General features: G+C 48.5%; 2 protein-coding genes across 3 annotated transcripts; one reads left to right on the top strand and one right to left on the bottom strand.

The window, feature by feature from the left end:
• The first annotated feature begins 8077 nt into the window (after positions 1-8077).
• LOC125365171 (trophinin associated protein) lies at positions 8078-19005 on the top strand. Of its 2 annotated transcripts, XM_048365073.1 has the most exons (15): positions 8078-8259; positions 8501-8649; positions 8749-8941; positions 10813-10970; positions 11055-11192; positions 11355-11407; positions 12145-12197; positions 13109-13227; positions 14897-15037; positions 15147-15233; positions 16277-16336; positions 17156-17290; positions 17424-18060; positions 18545-18738; positions 18868-19005. In XM_048365073.1, the coding sequence occupies exons 2-15, from the start codon at positions 8506-8508 to the stop codon at positions 18913-18915; spliced, it is 2160 nt and encodes a 719-aa protein (XP_048221030.1). In that variant the 5' UTR covers positions 8078-8259; positions 8501-8505; the 3' UTR covers positions 18916-19005. The 2 variants fall into 2 exon arrangements, with proteins under 2 accessions (XP_048221030.1, XP_048221039.1); XM_048365082.1 differs by lacking the exon at positions 8078-8259 and having other exon boundaries at positions 8320-8649.
• Positions 19006-20050: 1045 nt separating this feature from the next.
• Positions 20051-23697, bottom strand: C1ql4 (complement C1q like 4). The gene is made up of 2 exons (XM_048350649.1): positions 22878-23697; positions 20051-20748 (listed from the first exon to the last, which is right to left on the bottom strand). The coding sequence occupies exons 1-2, from the start codon at positions 23412-23414 to the stop codon at positions 20569-20571; spliced, it is 717 nt and encodes a 238-aa protein (XP_048206606.1). The 5' UTR covers positions 23415-23697; the 3' UTR covers positions 20051-20568.
• Between the last annotated feature and the right edge of the window lie 523 nt (positions 23698-24220).

Genomic DNA, 24220 nt, shown 5'->3' with positions numbered 1-24220 from the left:
ATGTGGCAACTCAAGGAGAGGCCCAAAGCTGGTCTTGGAGGGCATGAAGGGGGTCTCAAAGAGGTGATAGTACACTAAGCATTGGAGAATGAGCAGGACTTGGGTAAACAGGAAGAAAAAAGGGATTTCTTTTTTTTTTAATTTAATTTATTAATTGAACACAAATTTTTTGACAAGGTGTTGTGCAAAAAGGGTACCGTTACATAGTAGGGCAGTGTGTACATTTCTTGTGATATCTTACACCCTGTTTTCTTTCCCTTCCCTCGGTCAGGTAGACATATATACAATACACAATGTATCAAGAACATACAGTATCCATGTGGCCAATCCCAAGAAAATTCGCCTAGGGCTTTAAATGTAATGTCGATATTAGACAATATGTTGACAGTAGTCTTATATAAACATACATACATAGCTTTTGAGCTATTGTATTCCACTGAGAGGTCAACTTTTGACCTTTATATGTTGAGTAGTTGTTTGGTTTTAGTTACATACTGTTGGGTCGCTGCCCCAATCCTGTGGGAAATACCATTTGACAAGCAGTTTTTGGTTTCACAGACCTGGTCTCTACTGTCTCTCCATCACCCTTTCTTAACAGTCATATATCAGGGAGATCATGCCCCTTTGTTTTCTGTGTTCTAGGCTTGTCTCGCTCAACATAATTTTTCAAGTTCTAACCATTTCCCTGTGAATAACAATGTTTCACCATTCCTAATTGCTATGTAGTATTCCATTGTGTATAGGTACCATATTTTTTTGGATCTATTCATCTGTGGAGGGGCATCTGGGTTGTTTCCATATTTTGGCTATTGTGAATTGTGCCGCGATAAGCATGGAAATGCAAATGTCTTTTTGATATCTTGGGACCTGCTGTTCAGGATAGATGCCTAGGAGTGGTATGGCTGGGTCATATGGTAGGTCTATATTGAGCTTTGTGAGAAACCTCCATACTGTTCTCCAAAGTGGTTGTACTAATTTGCACTCCCACCAACAATGGAGAAGGGTTCCTCTTTCCCTGCACCCCCTCCAGCATTTGTTGTTGCCTAAGTTCAGAGTATAGGCCATTCTAACTGGGGTGAGGTGGTATCTCAGGGTTTTTATTTGCATTTCCTTTACTACCAGGAATGTTGAACATTTCCTCATATGTTTCTTTGCCATTTTTATTTCTTCTCTTGTGAAGTCTCTCTTTAGCTCCTTTGCCCATTTCCTAATTGGTTTATTGGGCTTAGAGGGGCTTAGTTTTTTGAGTTCTCTGTAGATGACCGATATCAGGCCTTTGTCTGTTGCTGTGCTGGTAAATATCCTTTCCCATATCGTTGGCTGTCTTTCTGTTTTGGTGGCTATGTCCTTAGCTGTGCAGAAACTTTTTAATTTGTAGTAGTCCCATTTGTCGAGTCACTCCCCTATTTGTTGTGCCCCTGGGACTCTATTCAGGAAGTTCCTTCCTGTGCCTATAAGTTCTAGCGTCTTTCCTACTCTGTCCTTCAGTAGTTTCAAGGATTCAGGTCTGATGTTGAGGTCCTTGATCCATTTTGAGTTGACCTTGGTGCATGGTGATAGGCTTGGGTCTACTTTGAGTTTTCTGCATATGGCTGCCCAGTTCTCCCAGCACCAGTAGTTGAAGAGGCTATGTTTATTCCATTGTATGTCTTTAGCTCCTTTGTCAAATATCAGCTGACTGTAAGAGAGCGGTTTTATTTCTGGATCTTCAATTCTAATCCATTGGTCTTCCGATCTGTTTTTATACCAATACCAGGCTGTTTTTGTTATGATGGCCTTATAGTAGAGCTTGAAGTCTGGTATTGTGATACCTCCTGCACTGCTTTTTTTGCCTAGAATTGCTTTGGCTATTCTAGGTCTTTTGCTGTTCCATATGAATTTTTTTTTTTTTTTTTTTTGCCAGTCCTGGGGCTTGGACTCAGGGCCTGAGCACTGTCCCTGGCTTCTTCTTGCTCAAGGCTAGCACTCTGCCACTTGAGCCACAGCGCCACTTCTGGCCATTTTCTGTATATGTGGTGCTGGGGAATCAAACCCAGGGCCTCATGTATATGAGGCAAGCACTCTTGCCACTAGGCCATATCCCCAGCCCTTCCATATGAATTTATGGATTGCTTTCTCTATTTCAGTGAAGAATGTGACTGGGATTTTGATAGGGATTACATTGAATTTGTATAACAATTTGGGCAATATGGTCATTTTCACTATATTGATTCTGCCTACCCATGAGCATGGGAGGTCTATCCATCTCCTTGTGTCTTCTTTGATTTCCCTTATTAGGTTTTTATAGTTCTCATTAAATAGGTCCATCACGTCCTTGGTTAAGTTGATCCCTAGGTACTTTATTCTTTTTTTGGCTACTGTAAATGGAATTGTTTCCATAATTGAGGAAAGGGATTTCTAGGTAAAGAACTCAACCTGGAAGTAAAAGAAAGTTGGAAAATAAAAGCAGTCTATAAAACTCCAGAAAAGGCTAGAGAGGAAGAAATATACTGAAATTGGAAATTTAAATCAGAAATCAGGTGCCTATGACTCATGCCTTAACCCTAGCTAACTCAGGAGGCTGAGATCTGAGGATTGCAGTTCAAAGTCAGCCTGGGCAGAAAAGGCCCCATGAGACTCTTATCTCCAATTAACCACTCAAACGAGGTAGAGCCTCAACAAGGTAGAGCACTAGCCTTGAGCACAGAAGAGGCTCAGGGACAGCATCAAAGCTCTGAGTTCAAGTCCTACAACTGACAAAAAAAAAGTCGCACAGATTTTCTTGCCTGGACTGGCTTCGAACCACAATCTTCAGATCTCAGCCTCCTAAATAGCTAGGATTACAGGCATAAGGTCCTTTTCCTTTCTCTCTTTCTCTGTCTCTGGGATAGGTTCTCTCTGCATAGACCAGACTGGCTTCTAACTTATGATCTTCCTGCCTCCCAATTGCTGGTAGTAAAGAAGTAGACCACCAGATCTGGCTTCATTTGTCATTTTTTGGTAAAAAAAAATTAAATCTCAAGTTATTAATCAGGATCTGACAAAGAGAAAAGAACCTATCCTTATCTTGGCAAGATTCTAAAATATTTGGCAAAAGTATCCTAAGGACAATAGAAAGTTTTAAAAGTATTTTGATAATACAGCATTTAAAGCTAGTATAGAGCTCATGGTTTTTCTATATGTAGATAGATAGATAGATAGATAGATAGATAGATAATAGATAAATAAATAAGTACAGAAGAAGTAAATGTAGTGTGTGTGTGTGTGTGTGTGTGTGTATGTGAACACACTTCCTAGCTCTATCTAGGAATAATCCGATCTGTTTCTACATAACATTCTCCATTCAAAGCAAGTAGACAACCAGTTGCTGGTGGCTTACACCTGTAATCTTAGTTACTCAGGAGGCTGAGATCTGAGTATTGAGGTCCAGCCCAGCCCAGCCAGCCAAATTTGAGAGACTCTTCCCTTCAATTAATCAACAAAAAGCCAGAAGTGGAGGTGTGAGTCAGGTGGTAGATTGCCAACCTTGAGCAGAGAAAGGTAAGGAAAAACATGAAGCCCATAGTACAAGTCCCACTGCCAACACAACAAACAAAAGCAGGAACAATGGGCTGGGGATATGGCCTAGTGGCAAGAGTGCTTGCCTCGTATACATGAGGCCCTAGGTTCGATTCCCCAGCACCACATATACAGAAAATGGCCAGAAGTGGCGCTGTGGCTCAAGTGGCAGAGTGCTAGCCTTGAGCAAGAAGAAGCCAGGGACAGTGCTCAGGCCCTAAGTCCAAGCCCCAGGACTGGCAAAAAAAAAAAAAGCAGGAACAAACTCAAAAGAAAAAAAAATGTCCAGGGGCTGGGAATATGGCCTAGTAGTAGAGTGCTTCCCTCGCATACATAAAGCCCTGGGTTCGATTCCTTAGTACCACATATATAGAAAAAGCCAGAAGTGGTGCTGTGGCTCAAGTGGTAGAGTGCTAGCCTTGAGCAAAAAGAAGCCAACGACAGTGCTCCTGAGTGCAAGTCCCAGGATAATGTGGCAAAAAAAAAAAAACCACAAAAACCCACACACAGAAAAAAAAATATCCAATAAGGCATAAAGATTATGAAAAGAAGCCTGTCGTGGTGGTTCATCACTAAAATATCAGCATCTGAGCCGGGTGCTGGTGGCTCATGCCTGTAATCCTAGCGTCTCTGGAGGCTGAGATCTGAGAATCATAGTTCAAAGCCAGCCCAGGAAGGAAAGTCCACTAGATGTATCTCCTATGAAAAAAAATGCACTGCCACCAAAAACAACAAAAAAAGATGATTTTGAAATTCATAAATTAAAAATGTTTGAAAGAGAAGATATAAAATTAGTTTTGTTTGCAAAAGAAAATTATCTCTTAGAAACTCAATAGAACAGACAAATTGCAAGAACCAAGAAAGAAGTTCATTAAGATTACTGTATAGAAAATCAATTATATTCCTTACAAGTAAGGGAATAGTTGCAATGTTTCAAGTGAACATGAGAATGGCATAAGGGTGTAGCTTAATGGAAAATCCACCTAGCATTCATAAGCCCTGGGTATGATTCTCAGCATTGGAAAAAAAAACCCACAAATATACAAAACAAAACAGAATAGATGCTCTCAAAAGTGTGGCAGGCATTCTGAGCATTAATAACACCCCCCCCCTTTTTTTTTATGCTGGTACTGAGGCTTGAACTCAGAGCCAAGGCTCTGTCCCTTCACTTTTACCCTTGAGGCTAGTGTTCTACTGCTTGAGTCACAGCTCCACTCCTGGCTTTTTGGTGGTTCACTGGAGATAATAGTTTCTTGAACTTTCCTACCCAGACTGGCTTGGAGTTGTAATCCTCAGATCTGTCTACTGAGTAGCTAGGATTACATGCCTGAGCCACAGGCCCTTTTTAAAGAAGTTCAGGCTAGGAATGTGGCTTAGTGGTAGAGTGTTTGCCTAGCATACATGAAGCCATGGGTTCAATTCCTCAGTACCACATACACAGAAAAAGCCAGAAATGTTGCTGTGGCTCAAGTGGTGGAGTGCTAGCTTTGAGCAAGAAAAAAGCAGCTCAGGGACTATGCCCAGGCCCTGAGTTCAACCTCAAAACTGGCAAAAAACAAAACAAAAACTTCTTCTTGTAGATCTTCCCTGTCTTTCCATGCATTTATTCAATTATTTATTCATCCATCCACTGACTCATTAATGCAGACTGTGAACTGCAAGGCATGAACACATGATGGTTAGTAAAAAAGAGGATTTTTTTGAGGGAGGACTGGGAGAGATTGAGGGAATAGAGGGCATTATAGGAGCCAGGCACCAGTGGCTCATGCCTGCAATCCTAGCTACTCAGGAGGCTGAGATCTGAGGATCGAGGTTCAAAGTCAACTTGGGCAGAAAAGCAAAGAAGCTCAGGGACAATGCCCAGCCTCAGTTCAAGCCCCAGGGCTGGTATACACACACACACACACACACACACACACACACACACACACACACACACATACACACACACACACACACACAGAGAGAGAGAGAATATGGGGAAGTGGATGTATAGCTCAAGTGGTAGAACACCAGCCTTGGGTGAAAAAGTCAAGCCAAAGAACAAGTCGCAGAGTTGAAGCACAAGAAAAAAAAGCACAAGAAAAAAAAGGGGGGCTGACTGATTATGTGGGTTCAGAAGATGTAGGTGATGTAGAGCATTTGTCTAGCAGGCATGAAACACAAGATTCTGGGTCTGACCCTCCAGCACTGGAAGAAAAAAAAGTGTGTGTGTGTGTGTGTGTGTGTGTTCATTCTATACAGTATTTGTAAAATCAAGTGTTTAAAAAGTCAGGGAGATTAAAACTATGGAAATATGGAGCATTCAGAGAATATTGAGGTCTCAGGGATCTCAGGGAAAGAAAATGTAGGAAACTGATAGGGAATAAGACAAGAAAGGTAGCAAGGAAATAAGATGGAACTGCCTTATTCCATTATCATATCAGGGACTGTGAATGTGCCTCATCCTAACTGGTACATTGCAAGATGGCTACTACTAAGTACCACACAATTATTAACTATAAGCCCCCTTATTAGGCATTTGGGATACAGAAAATGGGCTATATTTGAAGGATGAGGAGTCACTAGAATGGCAATTGGCTGCACAATGGTTTTATTTGCTTTTAAGGTAGCCTACAGAATTAAGATCATCTACTTCTACTGCATGGACTTTGGAAACTTAGTTTGTGAGACTATAAGAGTAATTAGGTGGGGCACTGATGGTGAATACCTGTGAATCTTATTTACTCAGGAGTCTGAGATCTGAGGATCATGGTTCAAAGTTAGCTCCAGCAGAAAAATCTGTGAGACTCTTAGTCCAACTAACCATTAAAAAGCTAGAAATTGAGCTGTGGCTCAAGTAATAGAGTACCTGCCTTGAGTGAAAAATGAAAGTGCAAGGCCCTGAATTCAAGCTCTAGTAGCTTCACAAAAACAAAAACACCCAAAAGCTGGATGCCAGTGGCTCACACCCAGCTACTCAGGAGGCTGAACCAGCTGGGGCAGGAAAGTCCTTGAGACTCTTATCTCCAATTAGTCACCAGAAAACCAGAAGTGGCGCTGTGGCTCAAAGTGGTAGAGTGCTAGCCTTGGGTGAAAAAGCTCAAGGACAGCACCTAGGTCCTGAGTTCAAGCCCCAAGACAATAAACAACAAAAAGCAACACCCAAAGAGTACAAGAGTAAATCTCAGGTCAACTCATATGAATCAAATTCACAAGAGAATTGGAATGATTTCCCATGAGTGATAGATATATCTTCTGACAACTTTTCTGGACTTCCATGGTCCTGGCTTATGTAGTAGTAACCACTGTGGTCAACAGCAAAATCTATCATAGTCTGATTAACTTTAAATCATTTATTTTAGTCCTCTGTTAAGGATTACCCCTACCATTCTAAACCAGGTGTCCTAGGAGAGTGATTTGGCAGTCTCACACCCACCTTGTCTCTCATCAGCACTGAATCCTCTTCCCAGTCAATCCTGTGGGCTGGCAAAAGGCAACCCAAAGGTGGGAAGACCTCCAGCTCTCTCAGTACTGTTACTGAGTTTCAAGTTTCAGCCACGTGGTGTTATAAGACAACTGTTGGGAAAGTTTTGTGGTTTTATCAGGTTTTTTTTTTTTTTTTTTGACCAGTCCTGGGGCTCGGACTCAGGGCCTGAGCACTGTCCCTGGCTTCTTCTTGCTCAAGGCTAGCACTCTGCCACTTGAGCCACAGCGCCACTTCTGGCCATTTTCTGTATATGTGGTGCTGGGGAATCGAACCTAGGGCCTCATGTATACGAGGCAAGCACTCTTGCCACTAGGCCATATCCCCAGCCCTTTATCAGGGTTTTTTGGTTGTTGCTGTTGTTGTTTTTGTGGTCATGGGGCTTGAATTTAGGGCCTGGGCTCCCTCCCTGACCTTTTTTTTTTTTTTTTTTGCTCAAGACTGACAGTCAACAGCTTGAGCCACAGCTCCACTTCCCGATTTTTTGTTGATTAACTGGAGACCTGGCTGGCTTGGAACTCTGATCCTCTCATCTCGGCCTCCTGAGTGGCTAGGATTACAGGCGTGAGCCACTGGTGCCTGCTTTGCTGCTGTTGTTGTCTTGTTCTTGTAGGGCTCAGTTCAATTCCTTTTAGTCCTCTTTGCCCTCTTGGAGGTAGTTCCTCATCCTGGGCAGAATGTGCACATATTTTCTACAAAGTGGTAACTCCAATACTGGTCCCACATTACGGCCAAGGGCCGGCCAAGATGACCACCCCTACACACCACGTCGCAGCCCCAAAGCGGAAGATCGTTTCCGAGCCAGGCCTGAGACCTCGCGAGACTAGGACGGTGCCCGTTGCGGCCCAGACACAGCGCCACGCCTTTCCGGCCTCAGGACGGCCTCCGCCCGCCTCAACTCACAGCCTTCCACTCGCGCTCCGCTCTCGCATTGGCTGGCGGAGGCGGGTGGGTCAGTTTTTTTTTGTTTTTTTTTCTGGTCGGAAAGCGGTTCCACAAGTAGTCTTTCTTCTAGCCCCGCCCCCGGAGCCTGCGGATTGGACGACTGAGCCAGATGTCACGCGCCTGCGTGGCAGCACCGACGAGCCAATCAGGACCTTGGCGTATTTTACAAACTGGGAAATTAGCAGTAGCAGAAGCCCAGTAAATCGGAGGGAGGAAAAAAACACACACACACACACACAAAAAGCGGAGGCAAGCCGGAGAAACTTGAAATCGTTATCTATTTCCCGTCCTTCACTAGAGTTCCCGGAAAGGTGCGACCCCGGATCCTGAAGTGTGTGCGGGCTGAGTGGCTCACCGAGAGGAGAGCTGGGCAAACGGGACCGGCTTGGCCTTTCTCCGGCGGCAGCCAGAAGAGCGGCCTTGCAGGCGCTGGGGGCTTTTTAGGCGCCTGAATTGGGGCGGAGGAGGACGTATTAGGCTTGTCAGCACGCACACGAGAATTGGTGGACTTGGATTCCCAATCCTGCCTGCCTTTGCCCGTTTATATTGTAGCCGTCATGACCACCCTTCAAGCCACAAAGCATCCCCGCCTCCGAGGTGTATCTCCCACTCCTAGCAAGATTCCCATCCGCTCTCAGAGACGCCCGCCTTTCTCCACAGTGAAGCTGGACACCCTGGACCAGGAGAACCAGGATCCAAGGGTAAGAAGGGTGTGGTAGATGAGAGACACAGTACACACCAGCATTGCACACAAATGCTGAATCTCAGTTTTTTTTTTTTTTCCCTTCTCTCTTCCTCAGATCCTGGTGCAGAAGCCACCGCTCGGTATTCAGCGCTCTCTGGTTGACTCAGCAAGCCCCAGGTTGAAAGCCATGCACCAAACAGAGAAATCACAAAGTTTGGTGGGGAATGCTCAACAACGGAACCCCTTGGAAGAGCTCAAGCCTAGCCCTGGGGGACAAAATGTGGGGCCTGGGCCCCCGCCCCAGACAGGTACCTGTTGGGAAGACTGGAAAAGCAGCCTCTGGAAAGGACACAGTGGGCTTTGCACATCCCCTGGTATCCTGCATACTACATGAGTGCTGTCCCCTACTCCTGGAAAGTTCTTTGCTATTAGAAGCAATCCTCTTCTGTTTTCCAGTTCGCCAATCACAGCTAAATTCCTTTGTGTTGTCCTAATAGTTTGCACTATTTCTTTTATAATGGCTTCAGTCTGTTACTGTTACTTCTCAATAGCAGTCTGTTACTTAATGATAGTATCAGTATTAGCTTGAACCTAAGCAAGTGCTCTATCACCAACCTATCTCCCCAACATTCCTGCTCCCTCTAACCTATCCATCCTACCTCTTCGCTTCCTCACACTGTCCCTCTAAACCCTGCTGAGCTTCCTCTTGCCTTAAACAAATTTTTTTTATTCAAAAAATTTTTTGCCAGTCCTGGGGCTTGAACTCAGGGCCTGAGCATTGTCCCTGGCTCCCTTTTGCTCAAGGCTAGCACTCTACCACTTGAGCCACAGCTTCACTTCTGGCTTTTTCTGTTTATGTGGTGCTGAGGAATTGAAGCCAGGGGTTCGTGCATGCTAGGCAAGCACTCTACCACTAAGCCACATTCCCAGCCCCCTTTTTAAATTTTAGTACCAGAATTGGGGCTTGAATTCAGGGCCTGAGTGCTGTCCCTTAGCTATTTCTGCTCAACGCTGGTGCTCTACCACTTGAGCCACACCTCCATGTCTACCTTTTTGTTGGTTAGAGATAAGAGTTTCATAGACTTTTTCATGGGCTTTCCTGCCTGGGCTTACTTCAAGCCATTATCCTCCGATCTTAGCCTCCTGAGTAATCAGAATTACAGGCGTGAGCCACCAGTGCTTAATATGGCTAGCTTCCTTTCTCTTTGTGCCAGTCCTGGGACTAGGCCTGAGCGTTTTTGCTCAAGGCTAGAATCCTACCACTTGCCACATCTCTAGCCACATCTCTACTGTCAGCTTTTTTTTTTTTTTGGCCAGTCCTGGGCCTTGGACTCAGGGCCTGAGCACTGTCCCTGGCTTCTTCCCGCTCAAGGCTAGCACTCCGCCACTTGAGCCACAGCGCCGCTTCTGGCCGTTTTCTGTATATGTGGTGCTGGGGAATCGAACCTAGGGCCTCGTGTATCCGAGGCAGGCACTCTTGCCACTAGGCTATATCCCCAGCCCCTACTGTCAGCTTTTTGATGACTAATTAGAGATAAAAGTCTCATGGATTTCCTACCTGGGCTGGCTTTGAACCATGATCTACAGATCTGAGTCTCCCAAGTAGCTAGGATTACAGGCATGAGCAACCAGCACTTGGCTTGTTGATAGTTCTTTTTTTTTTTTATTGTGGGACTTGAACTCAGGGCTTGGGCATTATCCCTGAGCCTCTTTTTGCTCAAGGCTAGTGCCACTTGAGCCACAGTACCACCTCTGATTTGTGATTGGTTAATTGGAAATAAGACTCGCACAGGGACTTTTCTACCTAGGCTGGCTTCAAACCAGGATCCTCAGAACTCAGCCTGCTGAATAGTTAGGATTATAGGCTGTTGATAGCTTCTTGATAGGGGCTTTGTCTTATTCATCTTTGATTCAAGTGCTTAGAACTGTATCTTATATGAAATTCTTCCAAAATTTGGTGAGCTAGGCTCAATTGAATGAGTCTATATGGCTCACTTCCCCCCCCCCCCCCACCTCCAATATTAGAGTCTGCCCTTGTTAGGTATGGAGTCACTTGATTCATATCTCTAGCCTTCTCTGTTCATTCTTGTACCGTACTGTGACTATACTGGGTTCCTTGGCCCCTCAGCCTCTTCTATTCCTGTTCCTTTTCACTTCCCTGTCTCCTCTTCCTTTGCAGGGTCTCCAGCAGCCATAGAGTTTGTGGCTGACCCTGCAGCCTTGGCCACCATCCTGTCAGGTGAGGGGGTGAAGAGCCATCCCCTAGGGCGCCAGTCTAGTCTGGCTCAGAGAGTACTGGTTCGAGGGAGCAAGGGAGGCACCACCCGGAGAGGTCAGGTAATAAGACAGGATGTGAGATCAGGCTGGGTGGGCTAAGGATGGAGGTATAACATCTTGCTGATAGCCTTTGTTGGGTCCCAGAATGCTCGGGCCTCTGCATACCTAGCCCCCAGGACCCCCATCCACCGACTGGACTCTGCTAGGGCTTCTTGCTTCTCAAGGTTGGAGGGACCAGGACCTCGAAGCCAGACTTTGTGCCCCCAGAGACTAGAAGCTTTGGTGAGTGCCTTTGAAGGGCTTATTTTCTGTGTTTCTGGGAGCTTCTTCTTGGGGACAAAGGTGGGTCCTGAGAGAGAAGATAGATACCTTATGCTGAATTAAGCAGTAGTTATGAGGAAGGTATGGGGCTTGCCTCTGACTCTGCTTTCATCTTCCTTTCAGTCTACCCGTCCTAGCTTACAGGAGCTAAGAAGAGAGACAGGTGGCAGCAGCCGGTAAGAAATATGGAAGGGTGTGGAAAAAAAAATGAACCTGTGAGAAAGGGGTACTCTAGAGCTAGGATCTTCTAGTAGCTTTAGGAGTCCCATTCTGCCCAGGAGGGAATGGAAAAAAACCTATGACCACCCAGGAATAGGGTCCAAGCCTTCATAGCCTGGCTTCAGTATGATGTGGAATAAGAGGGGAGTTCAGAAATGTAAGGTGCTAGGCCACTGATGGCACATGCATATAATCCTAACGACTCAAGAGCTGAGATCTGAGGATAATGGCTCAAAGCCAGTCAGGGCAGTAAAGTCCTTGAGACTCTTATCTCCAATTAACCACCAGGAAACTGGAAGTGGTGCTGTGGCTCAAAGTGGTAGAGTGCTAGCCTTGAGCAAAAGACCTCACAGACAGTGCCCAAGCCAAGGGTTTAAGCTGTACAACCAGAAATTTTTTTTAAAAAGGGGGGGGTGCTATTTGTTTAGAGTATAGATTGACAATAAATGAGATTTGAATTCATTGAATTAAATTTCTGACTGTTACCTCTAGTAGTTATGCAAGTTTACCTTAATCTCTCTGAGCTTTGATGTCTTTATGTTAAATGAAGAAAATGTTTGTACCATTATTAGAAGTATTTATGCAAAAAAAAAAGTAGTTGTGCAAATGAAATGAGATGATTTTGTAAAGCACTGAGTATGTGTTCAGCTTATGTTGGTGCTCAGTGACTACTGTTGTCCTTTATTGCCATCAGGACTTCAGTGAAACAAGTCTCAAGATTGCTCCTGGAGACCCCAGTGCAACCTGGTAAGTGTTTGGCTATGAAGAGACAGTGAGGGGCTGCCGGCAGTAGGGAATAAGACCAGAGGAAAACTGGCACCAGTGGCCCACACCTGTAATCCTAGCTACTCAGGAGGCTGGAGATCTGAGGATTGAAGATCAAGGAGCAAAGCCAGCCCAGGCAGGAACGTCCATGAAACTCTTTATCTCCAATTAACCTACCCAAAAGGCCAGAAGTGGAGCTGTGGTTAAAGTGGTAGAGTTCCAGTCTTGAGCAGAAAAAACTAAAGGACAGTGTTCAGGCCTTGAATTCAAGCCCCATGATTGGCACAAAAGAAAAAGACAAGGGGAAACTCAGCAGGCTTGAGGAATGGGAGCAGTGTGAAGAAGTGGGGAGGTAAGGAGGCTAGGTCAGGAGCAGGAGAGCTGGGGATATAGATTGATGGTAAGCACTTGTTTAGCATTGAGAAGCCATGGGTTTGATCCTCAGCACTACAAGGAAGGGAGGGGAGAGGGAGGGAGGGAAGAAGGTAGGGAGGAAGGGAGGGAGGGAGGAAGGAAGGAAAGAAGGAAGGAAGGAAGGAAACATGGAGGGAGGGAGAAAGTAATTGAGAAAAAGGATATCTTCTGGATAGGTCAGAAGTTGGCCCAATTTTACTTGTGTCCCATTTCTTCTCCCTGCAAAATTGATCTCCTACCCACTGTCTTCCCCAGGTCCTAAGAGCTATCACTATACCCCTAGCCCACTCAGGGTATTCTGATACCTAAGTGCTGAAGAAGTGTTGGGCTCTCAGGGTATGCTGGTTGGGTCCCTAAAGGACAATAGGGGTTGCTAAAATGAAGAGGCTGTACCCTGTTCTCTTCAGAGGCTTCAAAGCCCAATGGCAGAATTTGGTGGGTGTTACAGATACTACTGTGAATTTCCTTTCTCCATTCAGCTTCCTCTCTCTCTGAAGAACATGAGATTATCCCTCACTCAGATGAAGGAGGAGGAGCCCTCCTGGGTTTAGCCCAGCGTGTACCATTAAGAGAAACACGAGAGATAACACATGCCTGGGTGAGATGGGACCCTTCTGGGATGAGGGTGGGGAGTAGGGGAGATGCTTGGAGAATTCCACAAGGATAGCACTTAGGATGCGGGTGGAACCAGGTAGTGCTGGGTCTCAGAATATTATTGGGTCTGGGTTTTTCCTAGTTGGGCCCTCTCCAGAGTGGGTCTGAGTCCTGTTTCCCTGTATCTAGGACCTGGGGTGACAGACTGATAAACACACACACACACACACACACACACACACACACACACACACACACACCTCTGACACTTATCAGCCAAGAACATCATTCCTCAATCCACAAGTATTTTCCCACCAGCTACTGAGTATAGGAACTATTCTAGGCTCTGGACATATATATTATAGAAGGGAGAGATCAAAAATAAACATAAGCCAGGTGCTGGTGGTTCACATCTAGCTACTCAGGAAGTTGAGATCTGAGAATCATGGTTTGAAACCACCTGGGGCAAGAAAAGTCTGGGAGACTCTTATCTCCAATTAACCATCAAAGAAAGCTAGAAGCAGAGCTGTGGCTTAGTGATAGTATGCTAGCCGTGGGCAAAAAGCTCAGGAACAGGCCTGAGTTCAAGCCCCAAGGCAGCACTAAATTAAACGACCACATGTATAAAACACATAAGATAACATATGGTAATGTATTCTCTGTGAAAATAAATAGCAGGGCACTAGTGGCCCATGCCTGTAAAGCTCAGGAAGCTGAGATCCAGATGATCGAGGTTCAAAACCAGCCTGGGCAGAAAAGTCTTCAAGACTTCATCTGTAAAATAACTAGCAAGACTCCATCTGCAAAATAATTAGCAAAAGGGCTAGAGGTATGTCTCAAGTGATAAAATAACAGCAGAGCAAGCAAGCCAAGCAAGTAGCTTACATAAATAAGCAAGGTAATGAAGGGGAATCGGGAGTGGAGGAGTTGGTATCAGAATGTAAAGTAATTTGAGTCAGAAGATTATGTGTAAATGAAGAGCAGGAGTTAGGGCATGGGCTATGCAGATATCTAGTAGAGAATATTCTTAGCCAAGAGACCTGCAGTGCAAAGGCCCCAAGGAGGGGGTGTGGCAAAAGAGACCAGGATGGTTGAAACTAAGGAGAGAGGTAAGAGGTGAGGTTTCAGTAATAAAAGGATTAGGTAAGGATTCATATACCAGAGCAAGTTCTTGACTCTTACTTGGATGAATGATTTTTTTTTTTTTTTTGCCAGTCCTGAGGCTTGAACTCAGGGCCTGAGCACTGTCCCGGCTTTTTTTGCTCAAGAGTAGCACTCTACCACTTGAGCCACAGCGCCACTTCTGGCTTTTTCTCTCTGCATATGGTACTGAGGAATCAAACCCAGGGCTTCATGTATGTGAGGCAAGCACTTTACCACTAGGCCATATTCCCAGCCCCCTGGATGAATGATTTAACTTGTCTAGAAAGAATCACAGTAGCCACACATCTGTGGTTCACACCTGTTAATCCTAGCTAAGGAGGCTAAGATGGAAGATCATGGTTCAAAGCCAGCTCAGGCAGGAAAGTTCATATAGTGGCCATGCCCTGAGTTTAACAGGACTGGCACCAAAAAAAAAAAAGAAAGAAAGAATTACCCTGGCTTCTTATGAAAACAAGACATAGAAAGGCAGAGAGGGAAGAGATTACTCCTACTTTTTTCCTTTCCCACAGGTCAGTGGTGAGTCTCACGTGATGCCCTCCCCTGCCCCTTTGGCCCAGCCTTTGCCTGGCCGTGTGGTACCACCTTCTGTCACCCACCCGTCACCCTTTGGACAAGCTCAGCGGGTACTATCTCCTGGCTTCCCAACTCTGGTTCGTATCAACAACTCCTAGGGGCTGGCAAGAGCAGAACCAGCTGGCTCAAGAGCTTGCTGCTAGGTCTAGATTTTATCCCTGCTCAGAAACCTACATCTCTCCCCAGACCCCATATTCTAAATCATTGCGACGTCTTGCGGTTCGACCCAAAGTCCAATTCACTCCCATCCGATCAGTCCCCAGAGTTCAGCAGGTAAGAGAGGGTGGTAAGGGATGGGGCGGGAATAGCGGGCATGGGCCACAACTGAGGAGAAAGGGGGATAGATGGTTATGAGGGCAGTTAAGACACAGGCAGCTGCTGGTCCTCTGTAAAAGCAGAGTATCATCATTGATTAGGGTCCAGCCATAGGCTGAGGCTCTTTGTGAGGTAGGTCTGTAGCTTGGGTAGTGGGAAGATCCTTCAGGCCTCAGGTGATGAGAGATGACAAGATTGAGAGGGGAATTGCTATTCTTCACCCATATCCACCTGGCTGGATCTTTGCCAGTACAATTTAGAAGTGTTCCGATAATACATACCTTTGTTTTGTTCTCTTAAAAAAAAAAAAACAGAAGCCAGGCGCCAGTGGCTCACACCAATAATCCTAGCTACTCAGAAAGCTGAGATCTAAGGATCACAGTTCAAAGCCAGCCCTGGCAGGAAAGTCCGTGAGACTCTTATCTCCAATTAACCACCAGAAAACAAAAAGTGGCGCTGTGGCTCAAAATGGTAGAACAGTAGCCTTGAGCAAAAGGGCTCAGGGACAGCACCCAGGCCCTGAATTCAAGCCCCACAACTGACAAAAAAATAAAAAGGCAGGTATGGCTCAGATGCTTGCTGGGGAGGGAAGTGAGACCCTATCCTAAAAGTAACAAGTGGAAAACAGAGCTGGAGATATCAGTGGTATTATCCCAGCCTAGCAATCATGTGGCAAGAGGCAGACAGAGGCAAGAGGAGACTGGGTTCCATTTAAAGATGCTTGCTTGGGGCTGGGAATATGGCCTAGTGGTAGAGTGCTCGCCTCATATACATGAAGCCCTGGGTTCGATTCCTCAGCACCACATATACAGAAAAGGCCAGAAGTGGTGCTGTGACTCAAGTGGCAGAGTGCTAGCCTTGAGCAAAAAGAAGCCAGGGTCAGTGCTCAGGCCCTGAGTTCAAGCCCCAGGACTGGCAAAAAAAAAAAAAAAAAAAAAAAAAAATTAAAAATAAATAAATAAAGATGCTTGCTCCTGCTGACTTCCCATTTCTGTTTACAGGCCCGATGGCCCAGTGGACTCTCTCCTCAACCTTGTCCTGAAGAGCCTGCCACACCCTGGGTAAGTATCAGAAGCCAAGTACTACTTGTCTTTGGCCTTGTCCCACTGGCTTGGAGACCTGGCAGTTTGAGTTTGAGGCAAGTGTGCTGTCGAGAAACTCACCACTTCTTCTGCTTCTCTGCTGCTTCTCAGGCCCTTTTTCTTTTTTTTTCTTTTTTTTTCTTTTTTTGGCCAGTCCTGGGCCTTGGACTCAGGGCCTGAGCACTGTCCCTGGCTTCCTTTTGCTCAAGGCTAGCACTCTGCCACTTGAGCCACAGCGCCACTTCTGGCCATTTTCTGTATATGTGGTGCTGAGGAATTGAACCCAGGGCCTCATGTATAAGAGGCAAGCACTCTTGCCACTAGGCCATATTCCCAGCCCCCCTTTTTCTTTTTCTTTTTCTTTTTTTTTTTTGGCCAGTCCTGGGCCTTGGACTCAGGGCCTGAGCACTGTCCCTGGCTTCTTCCCGCTCAAGGCTAGCACTCCGCCACTTGAGCCACAGCGCCGCTTCTGGCCGTTTTCTGTATATGTGGTGCTGGGGAATCGAACCTAGGGCCTCGTATATCCGAGGCAGGCACTCTTGCCACTAGGCTATATCCCCAGCCCCCCTTTTTCTTTTTCTGAGACAGTAGCCCAGGCTAGTCTCAAATTTTCAACCCTACTACCTCAGGAGTAAAGCAGTAGGAGTGCTGGAATTATTGGCCCGAATTAGTTTTTAAGGCATATGCTCTTCTAGAGTCTCTTAGAGACTTTGCTCATTCCTTATAGTGGTGAGATTCAAGTAGTCTTCCTGCCTCTGCCTGGCTTCTTCACCTGCCCTCTTTCCTCCTATGTGATAGGAGCAGATCACTGTACAGTTGTTTGACCAGGACGGTTATGTCAGGATGCAGGAGAGGTCTGGATACTCAACTATGACAAGTCCTTCTGGACCACATCCTGATCACAACCCCAGCCTCCAAGAACTAAAGATGCAGGTGGGTCTGTGGGACGGCAGATTTGAAGCCTGCTAGGGTGGGAGAGGACACAGGGAGTATGGGAAGAGGGACATGTGGGTAGACCACGTGAACTCACAGTGATGTCACACTGGGGTACTCTCTCCTACCACAGCGCATCAGTGTCCTGCAGCAGCTGTTGCGACAGGAGATGGAGGGACTGGCAATGGGCAAATGTGTTCCTCTTAATGGAGGCTCCTCTCTGGATATGGTTGAACTTCAGCCTCTACTGACTGAGATTTCTAAAACTCTGAATGCCCCAGAGCATAATTCTGGAACACCCTCCCTTCCTGGACTGTCAAAGCACCCTGGGCTGCCAGAGCCCTGCCTTCCAGAGGAGTATGAAGAACCACAGCCCTTTCCTGGAGTAGAGGCTGAAGTGGCACAATTTTGCCCTCCACCAGGGCCAGGGCCCCCAGAATCTTGTTGTAGGTTTGGGCCAGAGACACCAGCATTCTCCCAGGAACAGCCTAAGATTCCAGAGCCTTGTACCTCAGCACTGCCTGGACTCCTTCAGTCTAGTCCCCATGAGCAACAGGCTGCACTCCCAGAGGCCTGCCCTCCGGTCGAGCAGGGGGCATCAGTAGCCTACTACTCTCTGGAACCTAGAAGCCCAGATTCCAGCTTGTGGCTTCGCTGCAATCAGGGGACACCGGCAACCACAAGCCTGACTTTCTCTTCCCAACGCCCACTTTGTGCCAGCCCCCCTATCCATTCACTTCAGTCTCAGAAGCCCTCGTCAGGTCAGGCAGGTAAGGAGGTGTCTGGGAAGGGGTAAGAAGGAAGGGGATCCTGTCACTGGGAGAAATCCCCTGGACTATGCCAGGTGATGCCATCCCACCTGCCCCAGCCTGGCTCTCAGAAAGAAGGGAGGAGCTCATCAGTGGTTTACCCCTGAAATCCTAGCTACTTAGGAGGCTGAGATCAGAGGATTGCTGTTTGAAGCCAGCCTTGGCAACAAAGCCCTTGAATTTCTTATCTCCAATTAACCACCAAAAAGCTAGAAGTGGAGCTGTGGTTCAAGAGGCAGAGCACTAGCCTTGAGCAAGAAAGCTCACAGTGTTCAGGTCAAGTTTAAGCATCAGGACCAACAGATAAACACACACACACACACACACACACACACACAGCAACTATCACTCTTCCTTGGGGGAAGGGAAGAGAGCAGTGCAGTGTGGCAGGGTGACAACGAAGGCGCCAAAGCCCTCTCTAAAACTCTTCATGACCTGCCTTCAGGCCCCAGCTGTCTGGCTCCTCGAACCCTGGCCCTGAGGCAGCGCCTCAAAGCCTGTCTCACTGCCATCCACCACTCGCATGAGGCCCGCCTAGATGACGAGTGTGCCTTCTACACCAGCCGGACCCCTCCCCCAGGCACCACTAGGGTCTGCACCAACCCTGTGGCAGAGTTGCTTGAGTGGCAAGAAGCCCTGGTGAGCTTCCAATGTCCAGCCAAACCCTGTGGCACAGCCAGCCTGTGGAAAGTGGGGGCAGTGGTGGGACTAACCTCAGCTCCTTCAGTGAGTGCTAATAGGAATGTAATCTCTCTCTCTCTCCTCTAGCGTTTTATTCCAGTTGGTTCTACAGCACCTAAGGATTCTACATCATGAAGCTCCAGCCTTCACCTGCTCCTGCCCTTATGAGCTCACCTTTTCCTTCTAGCCCTTATTTATTGTTGGACTACCAGTAGAACTCAGTGCTAACACTCTTTTAACCTTTAATAAAGTTTATAAAGTATCACTTGTTCAGTTAGTGAGTTAAGACAGTCTAAATAGGGCAGGCAACCATTGCTGTTGCTCCCCATTTGCCCACATGGTGGCAGTGTGCTACAAGTCAAAGGCCTCTGGGTTCTCAGGCTTAACCTGAGTAACTGTTCTGCAGACAGAAAGTCTTCCCACTGTGTCCCCAGCCCACTTTCTCAGCAAGCTCTTGAGTGCTGGGGGTGGGGGGTGGGGGAGGGAGAGTGGCAGTTTTCCAAGAACCATCAACTACTCCCTCGTCTCCCAGAGCCCCTCTGCTGGAACAGTCACAAGTGATAAGTACCAGTTGGCTGAAAGATTGCATGAGTTTAGAAGTTAGAGGCCAACCTTAGTAGCATAGCAACACCTAAAAAAGAAGCCTGGCATGGTGGTGCACACCTATAATCCCATCTAGTTAGGAGGCTGAGATCTGAGGCTTGTGAGTTGAAGACAGCCCAGGCAGGGAAGTCTGAGACTCATCTCCAACTACCTACCAAAGGCTAGAAGTGGAGCTGTAGCTCAAGTAGTAGAGCACTAGCCTTGAGCCAAAAAAAGAAAACAAAACAAAAAAACCTCAAGGACAGCCAAGCTCTGAGTTCAAGCCCAAGGCCTGGCACCAAAAGAAAAAATAATGTCTCCTAATGACAAGAACACCAGATTGAAACCTTTTGGAATCTTAGTGTGGCTGGCCTAGAGAGGAGGGCTTGGAAAGCCCTCCTAAAACTGATATTTTCTTTCTTCCCACAGCAGAGCAGGAGTCTGGGCCACCTTGTTCCCTTTCCCTGGCAGGCAGCCTTGACAGGAATAATCCTTTACCACTAGTAGAAACTGACTAGCAGGGTGGGAGTTTTTTCAGGATGTCAGAGAGGGTCAGCCACTTTTCCTCCATTCTGTACACCATGCATCAAGTTAAGAAACCACACACAATCCCCCAACCTCAGTTTATTGGAAGAGGCAACAGTAGCTGTAGCCCCAGGAGAGGGGAGAGGGGAGACTACAGAATGAGTTTTAAACACTAGGAAAGAATTCACTGATTCTTCCAGTTCATAGGGAAGTTGCCAGGCTGGAGCCTTAAAATGAACATGAAGGAGGGAGATGAGGAGATAAAGGTGCCTTGGTCCTGGCTGGGGATACCCTATCTTAGCATCTCTCACCTAGACAGGCTCCTTTTGATTTCTGTTCTTTCACTCAAGCTGCCAGGGTATCCTTTCTGCATTTCGGGCCTCTGAGCTTGCCTGGTGAGACTGCTCCCCAGCTCTAGTTAGAAGAGGACCAAGGCCTCAGGCCCCTTCTCTGGTTTGGCTTTCACTATACCTCATGGGGCCGCAGATGGTCCCTTCCTAAGCCACACTGCTCCCCAGACTCAGAGCCTTGATCACCCCAAATCCTGCCATTTTAGCCACCTCCCAGAGCCGGAGGCTGGTTCCCATCGCCAGGTTCTTACAAACGATGGGGTGGGGCCTGCTGGTGGTAGGTGAAGATGGGAGCGAAGGGGCAAGGAGGGCATGGGGGAAGGTGCCCGGCTCAGTCCGGGTAAATGATGAAGCCCGAGAAGGTGCTGTACTTGTTAGTGTTGCCGCCGTGCACCTTCCCACCGTCCAGCTTGATGAAGACCTCATCACCCACATCCAAATGCAGAATGACGCTGTTGCTGGCATAGTCGTAGTTCTGGTCGGCGTCCTGAGCAATGGCGCTGGCCCGAACCTAGGAGGGAAAGACATTGATGGGACTGTGCTCCCAGCTGGGGTGGAGGGGTTGGTTCTAGGGGTTCCAGTGTGGCACACGGGAAGTGGGCTGTAGGTGCTGGGGAGGAAGTCGGGGAAGGGATGGGATCTCGAGCTTTGCTGACTGTTATTCACTAGCTGAGCGCCTCAGGCACAAGCCTCAATTTGAATTATAAAGTGTATGTTTGAGAAGATGGAAGGAGAATAATAGCGCCCACCCTGTGAGGCTGTTAGGATTGAAGGACATGTGGAATGTATGTAGAACAGTGGTTTGCCCAGAGAAACCGTTATACAGTGGTTGCTATTACTGTTCTTGCTTTAAAAATAATATTAGCCTGTAGGATGCTAAGAAGCTGTTGCCCACTTAGACCTCCATGTAAATTCCAAATGTGCATTTGCTTTCCTGGGAGCTGGGCATCACACCAGTGTGTCTGTGGGTGTGCCGATGGGTGCAGGCCTGGGAAGTGCTGCTGTCTTCTGGCCTCTGAGGTGTCCATTTCTCCGCCGCCGAGTGGTAGCTAATGCCTTCTGTGGGAACCCAGAGCTCTGCCTTTCTTTTGGCCTCTCCTTTGGCACTCGCCTCAGGCTGCCAGCCCCCTCCCCAGCCCCCCTCTTTCTGTCCCACCGGGCTGGTTATTAACTCATTAATTATTCATCATTATTTTAATCATTATTTACCATCCCCAGGGCCGCAGTGCCTGCGCTGTGGAATACAGAGTGGGAGCTATCTGCCACCCTCCTCTGAAATAAACACACTCTAAATACACACTTATCTGTTCCCCTACACCCTGTGTGTACCAAGTACACCTACCCAACCTACTAGGTGCCACATACAGAAAAATACCGTGGCTCTACTCACATCTTCCCGCTCTGTACACACGCACTTCCTTACACACCATCTCTGTCCCACACAGATCCACACTCATTCCCTATCCTTGGGCCACTGGGAAGGTCCTCTGGGAAGAGACCCCAAAATATGTGTGGGAGATGGTTGTGAAGCAGTGTCCTTCTGAGTGTACACAGGTGCTGCAACGGTAGCAAGGCCCAAGGCTCAAAGAGCCCCAGGACTAGGTCTGACAGATAGGGAAGGCACCACTTCCTTTCTAGGAGCATTCTGGGGTCACTGCTGTGCCCCAGCTCTCTCCAGCTTGCACTTCTCAGCTCCCTCCACCTCAGCCTAGCTATCCTCACCACCTGACTGGATCAGATAAGGGACTTTTTTTTTTTTAAGCTTCTTCCCCTAAGCCAAGGAGACAATAACTCTGATTCTGCCTTCAGGGGCAGCACCACGAAGCAGAACCTAGAGGCTGAGATTGTTAGGGAGGATGTGAGAACTGTGATCAGGCCGAAGTTCCAGGCTGTCCCCCCAGGTTGTCCTTCCTCCAAACCCACCACCTAGCTGCTTTCACTCTTAACCACTCCTGTTCCTGGCCTGAGCTCAGTATTATTTGAGAATCAGTATTATCAGAGGGCAAGGCCCAGCCTTAGCCTGGCCAGAGGCTCTGGAGTAAGAAATAAGATAAGACTGGCAAATGGGCAAATAAGGGTTTTCTTTCTTTTTTCACCTTGAAAATCTAAGTTGAATGCCCCTACACTAAACAGCAGCCCCACCACCGCCTGCTCACTAAAACACAAATTCCATTCTAATCTCAAAGAACCAGATTCTGGGTAACTCTTCCCTATGCAGGCCGGGAAATCAAGGCCAGAAGGCTGGAACCCGTCAAAAAGAAAGAGAGAAATAGCAACTCAAGTAATTGGTATGGTGAGACACCAAAGGCATTTGGTGTGGTTGTCTATAATTGGAGTGACTGCCTATAGTTGAAGTGTGAATCTCTGCCGCAGAGAGGATAAGCTTTGAGTCCCTTGTTATAATAGTGATTTCCAACACTCCCGGTGAGCCCCCTGGGCAGAGTGATGTTCTTTCTCTGACCCCCAATTCCTCCTTGACTAAACAAACGATGTACAATATACGTACAAGAACGGCCTGGAGTTCCTGGATTTCCTGGCGCTGTTTCCAGGAAGGAGCTGAGTTGTGGCTCGAGGGCAGGGGGATTCGGGGACACTGCCCGCCGTGTGGATTGGGAGTCGGGCGGCGGAGGGGCGCCTCACCTGTCCGTTCTTCATCAGATCGGCCCACATACTGGTGCCATCGCCGCCGCGCATGAGCACATGGTAAGCGAAGAAGTAGACGCCGGGCATGGGACAGGTGAACTTGCCGCTGGCCGCCTCGTAAGCGTTGCCCACGTTGGTCACCACGTCGTCAAAGCGCAGCACCTCGTAACCCTCGTGCGGCTTCCGCAGGCCGGCGTAGAAGGCGATTCGGGGCACGTAGCCGGCCGGGGGAGCCGCCCCTCCCGGGCCTGGGCCGGGCGGCCCCGGGGGGCCTGGCCTTCCCGGCTCTCCGGGGGGCCCTCTGGGGCCCGGAGGTCCTGGGGGTCCCCTCAGACCTGCCTTCCCGCGCCGGCCCACCTCCCCCTTGGCACCCGGTGGGAAGGGAGGTACGGACGCCGGCGCACCGTCGGGGCCCGGGCCTCGGGGCCCGTGCGGGTCGCACACCATGCGGCAGCGCCCCAGCATCTCGTAGTGCGCGGGGCCGCGGGAACTGTGCACCAGCAGCGGGATGGCCACCAGCAGCAGCAGCACCATGGCCACCCCGACGGCCGCGCCCGCCACCCGCTTGCGGCGGCTCAGCCGCGACGCGGCCAGGGCCAGCAAATCCTCCTCGCTTTTGGGCGCAATGGCGACGGGAGGCCCGGGACTCTCCGCGGGCCCAGAAGAGGGTGGCCTGGCCGGCGCCCGGGTCTGGATTCCCTCTTCCAACCACCCCCGACGGGCCTCCCTGCCTCCACCGGGTCCCTCCTTCCGCAGCGGGGCGGCGTTTCCCGAGCCGTCCGTGAGGGCAGGGGTCCCTGCGCCCCCCACCCCCTAACCCTGTGAGTTGGCCCGGGCACAGCTCGAAACCCTGTGGTCTTCTATTACCCTCCGGTGCAGTCCTAAGGATCCGACCCGGGCGGTGAGAGCCGCCGCTTCTTGGACGGCGGGTTTCTCACAAGTCTCCCGACAGCTGCTTCTTCGCGATCCTGGGAGGGGGTCCCAGGTCACAGATCGCTCGGGGCTGGAGCGGGCCGGGGGCGGGCGAGGCGGCTGTGGCGGCGCTCCGGACGTCCCAGGCTCTGAGCTGCGGGTGGCGTCCACTGGACGCGACCTCCTCCGAGGTCCTGCTCTCTCGCGCGCGCTCTCGCTCTTGGAAAGCGCTTCCCGCCTTCTTCTCTCAGCCTGGGTGGCAGCCCTGGCCGGAGCCCTGGCCGGGCGACTCTCTCCTCCGCCAGCTCTCTCCGGATCTCCGCGTCCCCTAACCTTCCTCCCCGGGGCGGCAGCGCGGGTGGTGTGGGTTGCCGCGCGGCGGGAGCCACTATAAGCGGCCGGAGGCAGAGCGACCCCTGGCGCCCAAA

Source organism: Perognathus longimembris, chromosome 1 (assembly GCF_023159225.1).
Source record: "Perognathus longimembris pacificus isolate PPM17 chromosome 1, ASM2315922v1, whole genome shotgun sequence".
Lineage (NCBI taxonomy): Eukaryota > Metazoa > Chordata > Mammalia > Rodentia > Heteromyidae > Perognathus > Perognathus longimembris.
This window is presented reverse-complemented; position numbering and strand designations above follow the sequence as displayed.

Bases quoted from the DNA above. Each gene is read 5' to 3' on its own strand.
- LOC125365171 (XM_048365073.1), top strand. From the start codon at position 8,506: ATGACCACCCTTCAAGCCACAAAGCATCCCCGCCTCCGAGGTGTATCT. The intron at 8,942-10,812 runs GTACCTGTTGGG...CTTCCTTTGCAG, and splicing joins TGGGCCCCCGCCCCAGACAG to GGTCTCCAGCAGCCATAGAG. The intron at 12,198-13,108 runs GTAAGTGTTTGG...TTCTCCATTCAG, and splicing joins GGAGACCCCAGTGCAACCTG to CTTCCTCTCTCTCTGAAGAA.
- C1ql4 (XM_048350649.1), bottom strand. From the start codon at position 23,414: ATGGTGCTGCTGCTGCTGGTGGCCATCCCGCTGCTGGTGCACAGTTCC. The intron at 20,749-22,877 runs GTGAGGCGCCCC...TTTCCCTCCTAG, and splicing joins ATCTGATGAAGAACGGACAG to GTTCGGGCCAGCGCCATTGC.